The sequence below is a fragment of the Barbus barbus genome (genome assembly GCF_936440315.1).
Source record: "Barbus barbus genome assembly, chromosome: 25".
Taxonomy (NCBI): Eukaryota; Metazoa; Chordata; class Actinopteri; order Cypriniformes; family Cyprinidae; genus Barbus; species Barbus barbus.
This window is the reverse complement of record NC_136753.1, coordinates 20,236,150-20,250,930: the sequence shown is the minus strand read 5'-3', so window position 1 is coordinate 20,250,930 and position 14,781 is coordinate 20,236,150. Positions and strand designations below refer to the sequence as shown.

General features: G+C 38.0%; 1 protein-coding gene and 1 pseudogene across 2 annotated transcripts in view; one reads left to right on the top strand and one right to left on the bottom strand.

Annotated features, from left to right (window-relative positions):
* The window catches only part of LOC306844733 (cytoplasmic FMR1-interacting protein 1 homolog), a 36,726-nt gene that overhangs the window by 5,333 nt on the left and 16,612 nt on the right, over positions 1–14,781 (bottom strand). The window contains exons 14-26 of the mRNA XM_079377090.1: positions 14,412–14,578; positions 14,176–14,323; positions 12,870–13,023; positions 8,647–8,803; positions 8,445–8,541; positions 8,223–8,299; positions 8,007–8,115; positions 7,793–7,912; positions 7,138–7,337; positions 5,627–5,714; positions 1,818–1,961; positions 1,298–1,388; positions 327–457 (exon numbers count right to left, since the gene is read on the bottom strand). Of these exons, the coding sequence (XP_079233216.1) occupies positions 327–457; positions 1,298–1,388; positions 1,818–1,961; positions 5,627–5,714; positions 7,138–7,337; positions 7,793–7,912; positions 8,007–8,115; positions 8,223–8,299; positions 8,445–8,541; positions 8,647–8,803; positions 12,870–13,023; positions 14,176–14,323; positions 14,412–14,578 (1,683 nt within the window). The remainder of the gene's footprint in view (positions 1–326; positions 458–1,297; positions 1,389–1,817; positions 1,962–5,626; positions 5,715–7,137; positions 7,338–7,792; positions 7,913–8,006; positions 8,116–8,222; positions 8,300–8,444; positions 8,542–8,646; positions 8,804–12,869; positions 13,024–14,175; positions 14,324–14,411; positions 14,579–14,781) is intronic.
* On the top strand, positions 2,341–4,922 carry LOC306844754 (fibronectin type III domain-containing protein 9-like; annotated as a pseudogene). Its single transcript has 3 exons — positions 2,341–2,386; positions 2,670–2,786; positions 4,256–4,922. The product of its transcript is annotated as a fibronectin type III domain-containing protein 9-like (transcript).

Sequence of the window (14,781 nt, the reverse complement as noted above, 5' to 3'; positions counted from 1 at the left end):
CTCATGAATAATTTATATAAAAAAAGTTTAAACATTTCTTCACATTCAACCACAAAGGAAGAAGTTAATTAGTAAAGCTCACTAACTTTACTCTAAGAAAAAATATTTAAAAACCACACTATATCAATATACACTGAAGAAGATCTGTTTAGTGATGGCATTGACCCTCTGCTTAGCTTATGTACTGAAAGTGGTGATAAAAAGATTGAATATTCTTACATCTTTAAAAGATTATGGCAGGTGGCAACAGCTGCTAATGTAGGATTGGTCAGTACCATTTTTAAGGCAACTTTCTGTAGTATAGTGTGAATGCTCAGTGGTCATACCAAGCTCTGTTCACTCAGCAGACAGAAGAGCAAAGCGTTTCCAACTTCCCTCAGGTTCTGGAAGCACACAGTCTTCAGCTCAGCATACTCCACAATGTCCTTCAACTGGTGGTGGAAGAACTCCAGAATACCTGCATTCAGCAGACAAAATCATTCTTTCATTTTGGTTGTTTTAGGAAATGTTGAAGTATACGTATTCCTCTGTTTGCACACTGATTAGCAAAAATAGATCCCATTCCTGGATCAGCATGCCCTAATTAATGCCTACAATCAGGATGTCTAGTTGATCATAACATTGTTCCAGGCCCTTAAACTAACCTTGACTCAACCAGCACAGGGTTTCTGTAGGTTTTATAAAGGTAATTTTAAGATTTTAAGACCTCTTTAAGATCAAGTGAAGAAACTTAAGGAATAAATTCAAGGGAACATCAATATGTATTCTGAACCTTACGATCACACTGCAAAAAAAGTCATGTTTCTCCGCAATGATTTTCTTGTTTTCCAGTGCAAATGTCTCAGTTCTAAGAAAATACATTTATTTGAGAAGCAAAATGACATAAGATGAAAGGTTTATCAAAATCAAGAGTGTTTATGATTCAAACAAGGACAATTATCTGCCAATGGTCTCAGAAAAATCAACTTAATTCAAAGGAAAACAGTGGGAAAGGAAGAAAGAAAGCAAGAGGCAATTACCAAACCTTCTCAAGTCAAGAGGGGTCTGATTAAGTCTTATAAAATACCCAGCATCTTCTGCGTAAGCTCTGCTAAAAGCACCACTGTGTGATTGACACACTGCAGACAGTCGATCTGCCCAGCAGCACAGTTGGATTCACGTAAGCTCACAAATTCAGTGCTTATCTTCTATATGGTGATAGTGGGAGCTCATATTTAACACAGGGTCAAAGTTGCTCTCTTTGGTCAGAAAGCGAAAGGATTGCTGAGGAGTGTTCAAAAAAAAGTGCAATTTTCACCTGGCGAGCCGTACTCGTGGCGAGGCAGACGGCATATCTTGGGCATCACTTCCATCAGGGTCCTCACATACTGCAGAATAGTGCCCTGAAGCTGCACCAGAAAAAAACAAGATTACAAGGTGATTTCAGCAGAAATGTTGCTGATACCCACACATCCTGAACTTTATCTTGTATTCTTTAAAGTTAGATTAGTGGTGTAAAAAATTTCTCAACAATGATCAATGATTCAATTAAGATCCTTGTAAATGGTCTAAATTTTGGTATAAACCATATCAGTGCATGCATTCCGGGCAACTGAACCCATGACCTTCGTGTTGCAAGAACCATTCTCCGCTATCTGAAACCACTATAATCATTTGAGAAGTTCTAGTGGGAATGCGGCTGAATATAAATACTAAATACACCATGCATTTCTTCTCACATGTTTGAGAGCCGCAGATTTAAAAATAAAAGAGATTATGTCTAGGGTCTTGCAAAAACAGATCTCCATAAACTTCAATTAGCATGCTTATGCACGTACCAGGCTTTTGACGACCTTTAACAGCTCTTCCATCACCACAGCGATGCCCTGGTATCCTAGAAGTCTGCAAATCGCCTTAACATGTGGAGGTCCCAGGAAGTTCCGGTTGAGGCTGTATATGCTACTGTACGCCAAATTCAAGGCCTGAATTATGAAAAAGAAAAAAGCAAGTTATGGAATGCTTGGAACAAAACTCAAGATTTCTTGTTGAGGCAGAGTTTGATTTGTTTGTCACTTAGTAATTTGTACATGTAACGAAAGTAAATAATGTATATAAAGATGAGCATAAGAAAATTCTTTAAAAACATTACAAATCTTAATGATCCCCCACTTTTGAAAGGCATTGTGTGTGTGTGTACACTTTTATATTACTATATGAATAATTAGTTTTTAAACAATGGCTGACAAAGTCTAAAACACTTTAGAATAGTAACAAAACAAATAAGCTTCTCTCTATTCTTTTATTAAGAATGCAGTACTTGCAAGTTGACCGTTTAATGATTAATCAAATTCATGAGCATATATGTCCGTAGGTGTTGTGGCAGTGAGTCAGGGGAGACAGGTCACCGGTCTGAGGGAGTAGTTGAAAGCAGAGTGGGGGAGGAAAATGCCATGTGTTTTTCCAATGATTGAGAGCAAGGATATATAAGAGATCGAGGATGAACGAGAGGAGTTCAAGCTCTCCCAGCTGTAATTCTGTTTAAAATGCATTCTACACAAAACACTGATGTGTCGTCTCCCCCTCCCTACTGTGCTCTCTCTCCCTCTCTCTGCTTTATTTGCTGTCTACTTTTCTAATCAGACAGAAGAGCTTTTCTGTTCAGCGGTGTGGAAGTGGAGCTCTTTCTGCAGGAGACCTGAGCCATGCCAAACACAGACAGCTACAGGTCACACTCTCTGAACGCTTCAGGGAGATTCAGTCTGTAACGGAGAGACGATCTGTGTATGACTCTCTTCTCATCTTTTACGGTAAGATTTTTGCTCCTTTACCTCTTAATCTCAGTTTTCCCATGGGAAAAAAATAGGTGTAGATTACCTGTACAAATACAACTAAATCTTTAGCAACTGTGTAGATTTGAAAAAGACTGGAAAGAGCAACAAGTCCGTAGGGAGAGAGAATAAACGTCCTGTTTTCCTCAGACTTCTCAGATCGTTATAGACAGTGTGCTTCCAGAAGATCAAAGCGATTAGTGTTTAAGCTTTCGTATGGTGCTGACTGCCGAGTAATTACAGCATGCGTGTGTAGCGTATTGGGTCTCCACTCATCCACACAAGTCCAATGTGGTGATTTATTGATTGAGTTAATGGACTACAAACAAACCAAGGGCTTGAGTGTCAAAAAAGGCATCTATTATAAAGAAATTAATACACATTTTAAGCAAAAGATAAATATCCAGAAATGTCAAAGCAGCAGAATTCTTGAGGAGATAAAGCAGATGATATTAAAAATAAATACATGCTTAAAAATATAGAAAATAAATAAAATTTAAATAAAATGCAAAATAATCATGCAGCAGTGTTTGATCATGGTATATCTCAAAACAGTGAAGACTGAATAAATAACTATTATAATTTAACCTCAAAATTATATTTATTGGGCTGTAATGCTGTACATTTATAATAACTTGAGAGAATATAAGAACTTTTTTCTTGGCAAGCAGACATATGGATGTAATGTCAATTGGAAATTTCTCTTCAACTCATTCACATAATCCTGCTTTAGATACCTAGTTTTGAAGAGAAAAAAAATATATAGATACGAAGCAATCAAGGTGTATAAATAAAAAAAAATCTGCTCTTGCACTCAATAACCTGGTGCTTTTCCCCTCTAGATAAATCTGCTTTCCCTAACACCATGATAGAGCAGGGCAATTGTACTTGAATGCAAAAGAAAACTGAAATTACAAAAAGCCACCTTGTGTGTTACCTACAAAACCATTCTCAATGTTAATTACTACAATATGAAAGACAAATTAGACTGAAAGGAACAGCACAGAACACGTTCAAAACATCTGCAGTGTTTATAGCAAAGCTGTATTTTTAATATACCTGTCCTCAGCCAGTGTTTTCTGATTAAATCCTTTTGACAAAGCACTTCAATTCAAAATCAATCTCAATCTCTGAAACCATCAACTGAAGTTTTCCATTTCTTTAAAAACATGTTTTTATGCCAGAAGCCCATTACTAATCTATTAAATCCTTGTTAAACTACATTTAAGGTCAGAATTGATCTAAATGAACCCCCCCCCCATGCTTCCAGATCCTTCAAAATCAATGCATGTCATCTCACACCAGCCTACATCCTCAAACTGTGCGTGCATAAGGGCCTGAGTTTCAACCTAAAAAACAAACTCAACATGACTATCACCATTCAGAACATCACAGCTGAACCCTGATGGCATTAGTCTAGGCATTCGTCAGCTGACCGTCATCTCCAGGCTGCATGGACACGTTCTACAGCATTATGTATCACCCTAATTGGAACAGCCTGCTGATGGGTTACACGCGCAAGAGCTTCCTGCGGGAGGACAGGGTTCCCATGAGCCAGACGTCCACCAGTCTGGGCAACCTCAGTCCACAGACCACTTACATCTCTGCGTCACCTGACAGTCCGCCAACTCCACCAGAGAGCAGTGCCAAGTCTTCAGTACCCTAGATGAGGGCACTGAGCTCGGAGAGAACGGCAGGGAGCTGGCGATGGGCGTCTGGCTGGCCAGCAGCATCCTGTTGCTGATCATTGCTGTGGCTCTGCTTTGGGGATGTCTCCACACCATGTGTCCAGCAAAGAGGGACCCAGAAAGAGGCAGCCAGTCAGGTCTGAACCCTCCACACCTGGCTCTGACCCCCATTGGTGGGAACATGGGAAGCGAAGGAAGAAAAAGTCTGTACACGCCCGGTTTTGGCGGGGAAGATTCTCAGAACGCAACGGTGATTGAGAATCCTTTCCGATCCGAGCACGGCAGAGAAATGGCAAATGGGCAGGGTCGTGAACTTTGAACACCAAGTAATAAACAGAGATTTGGCCCCAGATTAGAATAACTAGGACATCGAATTATTACTTTAATGCACTGACCCCAAAAATTCAAACTGTTAGAACTTACACAATGAGGACAATAGAGCTTACAAAATCCAAACAATTTTGAGGAAAGAAGACTCTGACAGTCGAACTGGGCTGATGGGGTTAAATTAGCATTTAAATGTCCCATGAAAACATAACTAACATATTAAACAAGAAAACTGAAGGAGGCCACTTGGCTTATTTATTGGTATGCCTTTACAATGGTTGAATTTGTTAAGATGAGTTAAAGCAACACTATGTAACTTGTGGCGCTCTAGTGGTTAATAAACTGAACTGCACACATCCGGCGGAAGAACATTCTAACCGGAGCCACTTCTCTAAGTTTATGTCTATGGCGATTCATGCAGGTATGTGTTACTCCGCATTGGTGACGACCTGACCAGGCTACAATAGTCCAAATATAAGCACCTATTACAAATATACCATAGTGATTCGGGATAAGACAAAAACGCAGTTTGGAAGATGAATTCATGATGTACTCACACATTATATACATTTAGCACATTTTGAACACAGACAAAGTTACATAGTGCTGCTTTAATGCATTTGGTATCAGAATTAATTATATTATTTTTATTCATTTTATTCATATATGAAATGTACTTTGCCTACCTATCTTGCTTAATAAAAACAAAATTCCCTGTATGTTATGGTTTGTGAGAGTTAATGCTCCAGTTAATTCTGGAGATGTAACAGATGTCGGTGTGACATTAAACTCATGCAAACCCACCTTTGAGCCATACAGGTACTGTGGCTGGGCATTGGGAGGCTTGTCTCTCTGAAACTCTTGTGAAAACGGCAGCACAGTGCGAACAAACCTAAAGAAAGGGGAAAATTATATTTAAAACAAAAAATCTGTATTATTGGATTTGTCGTCCAGTTATTGTCAATTCTGTATAATAAGGCTGTGCTCAGCATGTCCACTCCGGTCCTATTCACAGGTAACAATACAGTGAAAAAAACTTGTCACACAAGTCAAACTGCAGCTTTCAAAGGAACATGTTTCTAAGGAAAAATGACAAAAAAGCTACAAATATCTACTGTGACATGACCAACTTTTAGGTGTTGTTCTCAGTGTGCTGGTTAAAGTCACTTGTGACTTGCGGGTATGAGTGTAATACAACAGGAGCAGGTGAGAAGCGGAACCACTGTGTTCTGTGTACCCAATCCATCACTCTGAGAGCCTACTGAGAATTAAGCACACAATGACTGAAATGAGTCATTCATCCTTTATCCCAAAAATAAATAATAATTTGGGGTAAGCTATGCTAAAGCCAATAGTGCATCTCAGTTTCTCAAACCTGAAATAGAGATGTAACCTTCAGTGATAGCATCATTCTACCATTTATGAGCTGTATTGAGACCACAGCTGAACCCTGAGTGCATTAGTTCACTTTGATAATTAATGGGTAACTTTATGATAAATTTGTCATCGACATGTCTATCTTCCCAATGAAGGTCAAGAAATGTTGAAGCCATCTTGATATATGGGTCAGATTGTACCTTATGCTCAGAAAAAATATTGTATTGTGCTATTTGATAGTAAAAAAGACAAAAAGAAAAAGTGATGGATGCAACTGCAGAAGGTAGACACGCTCAATGATAAAACAGTAACTGATTCGCCTCCACTTGCTGCAGATTACATGCTTCTTAAAAGCTTGTGTCTCAAATGTATCTGAAACATAACAGTCTTTTCCATTCTCTAAAAAATGAAAGACGAAAGCAATGCTCCATCTTCATTTAAGTGTCTCATGCATCTGGCTTTCTGACAAGTGATGAAAGAAATTTTCTATGCAATTTGACTTTTAATCTCAATCACGTCTGTTTAACTGAAATATGGATGAATGAATACATATTACATCAGCTGAAGCCTGAAAGTCATGTCTACACTAATATAGGTGTTAAAATGCTGCCTATGTATGGCATTATAAATTATATTATTGCACAACCCCATCATTAAAGATTAGTAGAGCCTGCACAATTTTCATTTTTAATTTAATATTTATATTTTATATTAAAAGGTATTAATAACCAGGATTAATTCTCTGTGATTTTAATCCTGTATGAATTGCCATGTCAATCACTTACAGATGTGCCAATTTATTACAGGAAAAATAAATTCCACATGTCTTAAAATGCATCCTGGCCAAACTGGGCTTTAAAAAAAAATAACCATTAGTATTATTTATATTTAAAATAAATAAGTAACTTTTAAATAAACCTTGTGTACTCCCTACCCACCTGTTCGTGGAGCCATTGTAGCAGTAGTTGGGCAAGAAGTCATAGTTGAGTTCCCAGAAGACATGGAGAGTGATTCTGCCATAGGGCGCAGATACATTGTGGTTTGCCTCACGGAACATGGCGTCGATACTGTCCAGTGTCAAAAACTTACTGAGGAGCTTATGGGTCATCCGGTTTATGTCCAACAATCCCTCCAACTCCTGTTCAATGACAGAGAAAAGAAGAGCAATTAGAACAAAAAACGCCCTCTCACTTTCTGACAGAACAATAACATTTAACAATGCATTTCTATTCAGATGCGCACAAAGACCTCCAACAACAATTTGTATGAATACCGATAATGAGCTTTGGAACAATTTCATGGCATTTTGGAATGCACGTGTCAGTCAGATGTCTATTCAAATGTATATACCTTAACGCGCACACACATACAGGAAGCAAACATGAATAAAATGATTCACTAAGCTAATTATTTTTGCAGCACTGAATTTAAGTTTTGCTATGAGGGATGGCCTCTTTTTCTGAAAAATCCTGAACCGGCAAATATCTAGCAAATTTGCACAGCTAAAACAAGCTGAGAAAATTCAGAGTCTCCATATGAGAAAATGAAAACTGCAAATTTCCATAAAAACAGAGATTTTGAAGGATAAGGCACCATGATGGAAGTGAGGTCCTCGCTCTCAAATCGGTTGATGGCGAGCTCTAGGGATTTGTACAGCGCCGTGGACACTCGCTGGGTGATCAGACGGTTCAAGTCGATCGATCGTCCAAGAAGCTGCAAGAGAAAAGGACAAAACAGGATGAGTGGACTTAAAAACAACATTGATAAACAGTAATGAAAATGTAAACAGAAAAGCAGCAGTCCTTACCTGGACATGTCTCTGTTTGAGAAGCGTCTCGTAACGATTGGAGGAAGGCCATGAGATATTTGCGCCCTGATTCTTACATTCAGCTCTTAGTCTCTTATCCAGAAGGAGACTGAAAATAAAACACTTTTTTGCAACTTGCAGTACTACTGAAAATTGTTTACATTTTTTCTGAAAACAGATTTGGTCTGACTAAGGCTATAAACAGAGTTAACAGACCTTCCGGCAAGAATCTTGTAGTAGGCGAAAATTTGATCAGCAAGTTTGTAGACAAACTGGTCAAAGCAAAGGTTTACCTGGGGGAAAGAGAAGAAAAATCCAGACGTGCAATCACTTAAAAGAACACTTAAACTTGAGTAAAAGAAATGAAATTAGCAATGCAATAATTTCTTCAGTAATTTTTTTTTTTGCATTAATGTAGAAGGTCAAGAGAGTTTTTACCTCAGCTTCAATCTCATCATAAAGGAATTGTTTTTTAAACTTTGTGAGAGCGTAGTGTGCGCTGTCATTGTACAGATCCAATGAATACAACACATACCTGAAGAGATCAGACATAATTAGAAGCATATTTCATAAAAGCATTCTTTTTTGCACATGTACTATGGCAAATCCTTATTTTATAAATTGTATTTTTGGTTCTCACTCCATCATAGAGGCCTCTTTAGTCTCCAGGATGTGGTCGGTGAGGATCCAGGGCACAGACATCTCAATTGGAAACTGGATGCGGCGACCCATTGTGAGCTCCAGAAAGAACTCACGGAACCAGAGCTGGGACAAATCACAGCACTGCTGCAGCGTCTCTGCAACACATCACACATGTGTAAGAGACAAAACATCCCAGCAGGCACACAAATCATAAGACATTGATATTTGATAAAATTTCGGTTGTGATGTCGGGTAACCAAAATTCAATCTCAATTCAAAGCCTAATGTCAAAGTTAATTTGATGTCCAATACCGACGTTAAATTACATTGTTATTTGTTGTTTTTAAGTTGTGTAACCAAAATCCAAAAGTTAAGTCAATGTCAAAATGGCGTCAAATACTGACGTCAAACCGATTTTCATTCTCAGCCAAAATGCAACATCTGCCCGACATAATATCCAACGTCAACCTGACGTTATACTGAAGTCCTGTGCCTGCTGGGATTCTTAACACCATCCAAATTCAACCAAATACAATGACCATTTTTTAAATGGAAGACTGCCCTGTTGATTACAAACAAACAAACATACATATACACATATATACACACACACACACATATACACATATACATATATATACACACATATATACATACACATATATATATATATATACATATATATATACATACATATATACATATATATATATACATACATACATATATACACACACACATATATATATACACATATACGTGTGTGTGTGTGTGTGTGTGTGTAATATATATATATATATATATATATATATATATATATATATATATATATATATATATATATATATATATATATATTAGGGGTGGCACGGTACACAGATGTCACGGTTCGGTACGTACCTCGGTTCGGGGGTCACGGTTCGATACAATTTCGGTACAACAGGGAAAAAAAAGACATCTACTTTGCTCAGTTTCTTTTATTTTGATGTGAAAATGCTAAATATTATTACATGTTATATATATAAAATCTGTTTTGTTTTCATTGTGAGTGTACACAAATAAAAGCAGACCTTTAACTACAAGCAACAGCACAAATAAAAATACAGTAGAGTAAAGATACAAATAAAATAATCAGTGATTTTCAGGGGGTTTTTTAGGTACAGATATTGAAGTACGATTAAAGTAATCAAAGGTAAAACAGCATTGCATATTTGACTGTATAAATTAAAGATTACTCTTTATTAAAGTTACAAAAGCGATTCAATCAAGAGCAGTGAGTGATTTCTTTGTTGTTGCTGTTTATTTAATATTAACTGTCACTTTAAGAGAAAGCACTGATACTGTACGCCCAGCCGGCTATGTCTGCTATAGGATACTTACCAAGACGGGCATTTTGACAGAATTTTGTGTGAATTTATCCATTAAAACACAATACTTCAGAGAGAGCTTCATATTTGCGCGCGTTCTGAGGCGCAGGTTTGTGCGCTTCTGATGAGCGCACGCACAAATCTTCTCACTGCGCGCGCGAGCTCGCGTCCTCTGGCTCTTAAATATTTGAGCTGGCAAAGCTTACATGACTTTAGTCTAAACACCGATATCAACGTGTGCTGTTCAGGTCTCACCTGTGCGCGCGCTATCAGCACCCGGGTGATGACGGAATAAATGCTCATATTCCAGCACGGCACTCGCATTGAACAAGAGTGAATGATTTGTCCACTTATTTTTTTTCTTTTCTTTCTCATCGCTGTTGTTATAATGTACTGGGAAGCCAGAATGCGCATCCATTAACAGAAACATACATTAGCCGAACCCTATTTGTTTTACGTGTTATTTATAACAAACCACATGCGTTGTCAGAATTCAGTTGAACCGCGGTCCTAGCGCGTGCCGAACCGTGTGTGGAGAACCGTGCGGTTCGGTTTTTTTCCGCGAACCGTGCCACCCCTAATATATATATATATATATATATATATATATATATATATATATATATATATATATATATATATATATATACACACACACACACAAACATATATATACACATATACATACACAGTGCCCTCCAAAAGTATTGGAACAGTAAAGACAAAATTGCTCTGTTGGCTGTGGAGTCAAGACATTTGCAAATATGATTAAAAGATGAATATGAGACAAAACTACAGAATGTTATGTTTTATTATTAGCCGTTTCAACACACATGTTTTACCAAATAAAAAGAACAGCACTTTTCGAGTTCATTCACTCATTGATGTGAGCATAAGTATTGGGACAGTTGAACATAAGGCAGATATAAAAGATTAAAAGTTATTTAGTTGCAGATCCCTTGCGCCCAATCACAGCAGTGAGTCTGTGACCCATAGACATCACCAGACTCTTGCTCTCATCCTTTGAAATGCTTTCCCCAGCCTTTAATGCAGCCAATTCCAATTGTTGTTTGTTTTGGGGAGTTTCTGCCTTTACTCTCCTCTTCAGCTGGTGAAATTCATGTTCAATCAGATTTAAATCTGGAGATTGACTTGGGCAATCTAAGACTTTCCATTTCTTTGCCCTTATAAATTCCTTGACTGAACTGGCAGGGTGTTTTGTCCTGATGCAATATGAAGCACTTCCCAATGAATCTGGTGGCATTGTCTTGAATATTGGTAGGCATGGTTTTGTACCCTTCCAAATTCATTCTGCTACTGTCATCATACATTAAGTCATCCGTAAAGTTGAGAGGGCCTGTTCCAGAGGCAGCCATGCATGCCCATGCCATGACACCACCTCCACCATGCTTTACAGATGAGGCTGTATACTTGGGATCATTTGCAGTTTCCTTTTTTTCTCCACATTTTTTTTCCCCATCACTTAGATAAAGGTTCATCTTTGTCTCATCGGTCCATAAACACAGTTCCAAAACTCTTCTGGCTCACCTTTGTGCTTTTTTGCAAACTCTAATCTTGCCTTTCTATTTTTGGTGCTGGTCAGAGGTTTGCATCTTGCTATGTAGCATCTGTAATTCTGTGTCAAAGTCTCCTGAGGACAGTAGATTGTCAGCATCACCCCAGCTTTCTGGAAGTTGTTGGTGATTTTACAGACGTCTTTTAGGATTCATTTTCACAGCTTTTATGATTTGTCTGTCATCAACTACTGTTGTTTTCTCAGCCGATCAGGTCGTTGTTGGTTGCTGGTGGTTTCCAAACTCATGATTACTCCGTGCCCTTTGTTTTTGCTAGAGCTCTAATTGACTTCCTCTTTTCTTTTAGCATCCAAATTGCTTGCTTTTCTCTCAAAGTCAGCTCCCTCATCTTCATCCTGGTTTGTGTGTGTCATCATCGATTGCAGGATTCAGAATGCAGAAGTAATGGATATAACTGATACGACACATTCCCTGCTTTTAATATCTGAAGAATCAATGCAACAGGACACAGTTGAGCACTTAGAAAGACCTGTGAGGCAACTGTTCCAATACTTATGCTTACATCAGATAGAGGGATGAAACTCTAAAAGTGCTGAACTTCTTAGCTGGTAAAACATCTATGAGTTGAATCACCCAATAATAAAATGTGACATTCTGTAGTTTTGTCTCATATTCATCTTTTAATCATATTTGTAAATGTCTTGACTCCACAGCCAACAGAGCAATTTTGTCTTTACTGTTCGAATACTTTTGGAGGGCACTGTGTATGTGTATACATACATGCATACATACATATATACACACTCATACTGTATATATAGTTTATATATATAAAGATTATTTAATCCAAATAAACGTGTACTTTTTTAAAATAAAAAAAAAAATGTAAATTTATTTGGATTAAATAATCTAATAAAATTTGAAAATATATTCAATTTGCATTAAATAATTTTATATAATCTATTGTTTTATAATATAAAATTTAACTAACTTTATTTAAAAAAAAATTGTTCAATACTTTTACTGTTCATTACAGAGTGAACATGTATTTTTGCTATTTATCTTTAAAATAAATGCCTTTTAATTAAGGAATGACATTCATGCATTTTTAAATGTAGCTTAAATATCTACATACTTTTTCAGGCCTCTGCGGACACAGAAAAGCTCAGTAATGGGTATTGATGCATTATGGTATTAAAAAATGTTAAATAACAAAAAGCACAGCTGTACAGTTGGTAATCATTTTACAGTTGTTAAAATGGTGAATGCTGTAACAAGTGGCTAGATTAGGGTGAACTGCCATTTAGCCCGTTCTTTACCACTGAAGTTGAGCAGGTGAGTGTAGAAGAATGATTCGCGATGGAACTTCTCAATGTCCAGGATGGTAGGACCCTCCAAACTACTGCGCAGAGTCTTCTTTGAGCCGCTCTTATCAGCTACCAGAGACTCCAGCATCGTCCTGACCATATACAGCTACACAGAGAAACAGAAAGAGGAAGCAGATGAAAGGCAGTGCAAAGTTGGACTTCTTTACTCTTCACACATGCACATTTATCCACCGCTCGACAGACAGATTCTGCTCTGGTCATCTTGCCACTGGTGGAAGGACCTCTTTTGCATTCTGGTTTGAGTGTAATGATGTCCTGATGGAGGGCACAAGTGTCAAAGCTTCCCTGGAGATGTCAGACAGATCAAAGTGCTCGTTTGTATCTCTCCCCTTGGATTCCATCTGGAATTGTGTGTATGTGTGTCCGTTTGGCACTCTATTCAAATACTGAGAGGCTACGTTTCTCAATCATTGTTTAGGTCAAATTGTCTTGAACAAATTATTTTCTTTTATCTTTATTACATTAATGAAATGTGGAATATACAAAAGAAAAAAAATCTCTCCCTTTTGTCCCCCTGTTTGAAAAACATCAGACATAAATGGATCAAATTCTGTCTGTATCATTTTAGGCATCAATGCATGCAACCCTAGTTCAGAGCCGTGAGCTTCTTGACAGAAACCTCATGGCGAAATTCAATTATAATCATACAGAGCTCAAGGCAATGGCAGAAAAGCTTGAAATCAATCCACACTAACACAAAAACATTGAGTAAATAATTAAAATGTAAAAAAATAACCATGGCATGGGAACAGTCCTCAACACATACTTTATCAAATTAAACTGACATGTATTAATCTCTAAAAAATTCCAGCAGCAAAGCACTGAGATCACATTGAGAGGCAGCACCCATTACAGCTCAAATCCCCAAGGCGCTAATGACATTCAATACGACACCCTTCCACGGCACACCGGATCAACCGTGCTTCATGCAACATCTGCAGCAGAAGCGAGTGGAAGATTACAAGCTCTTCTGAATGACACTGGAGGAGCTATGTGTGTGTGTGTGTGTGTGTGTGTGTAACAAGTAGAAAAAGCGTATAGCAGTATTTCAGGTAAAGAGTTGTATAAGGTGAAAATGAAAAGTGAAACATAACGTGTCGCTGCATTCAGAAAGCAAATCATAACTACAGACATTTGAAGGTAACTGAGTTTGGAGGTTTGTTACTGTCATACATGTTCTGTATGTACAATTGGGTTACTACACTGTCTTTGTATTGATAATTATAGAGTTGCATACCTGAGTGCTGGAGGGTCCTACGGCACGACGAGGAACTTTGATATCAAATCCTCCTTTAGGGTCCTTCTCTCCCCGCAGTGCTGGGTCATTATGTGGCTCTCTGCCAGTCTCCCAATCACAGATGGTCTTACGGATGGCCTGGAGGACGCTGCAACAAGGTCACAGTCAGCCAAAACGGACTTAAACAACTAGAGCTGTAAGAAAGAAAGATCATTCAGATTGGTGCTCTGTTGTACCTCTGGATGACATTCTTCTTTCTCTTGATGGCCTGACGCAGCGGTTCTCTGAGCGTCACCTGGGCAAAGTCTTGCAGAGCTGCGTAGATGGTGTGACGGATGGCGTGGTTGAACACGCTCTCCATACGGCCCATCAGAACCTGCAGTCCCTTTATCATGGCGATGACCTAAACACATGTAGACAGAAGCACATCCAGAACACAGACACAAACTCTTATGAGTTCACTGCAGACATGCTACACAATCAGTCACAGTTAATGACACTAAATTACATTTTATGAACATTAAACTAACAAAAGATTTGTAATCAAAAATCAATGTTAATTCATTCACTGATTTGATTCAGTGAGTTCATTCAGAGAAGGATTGA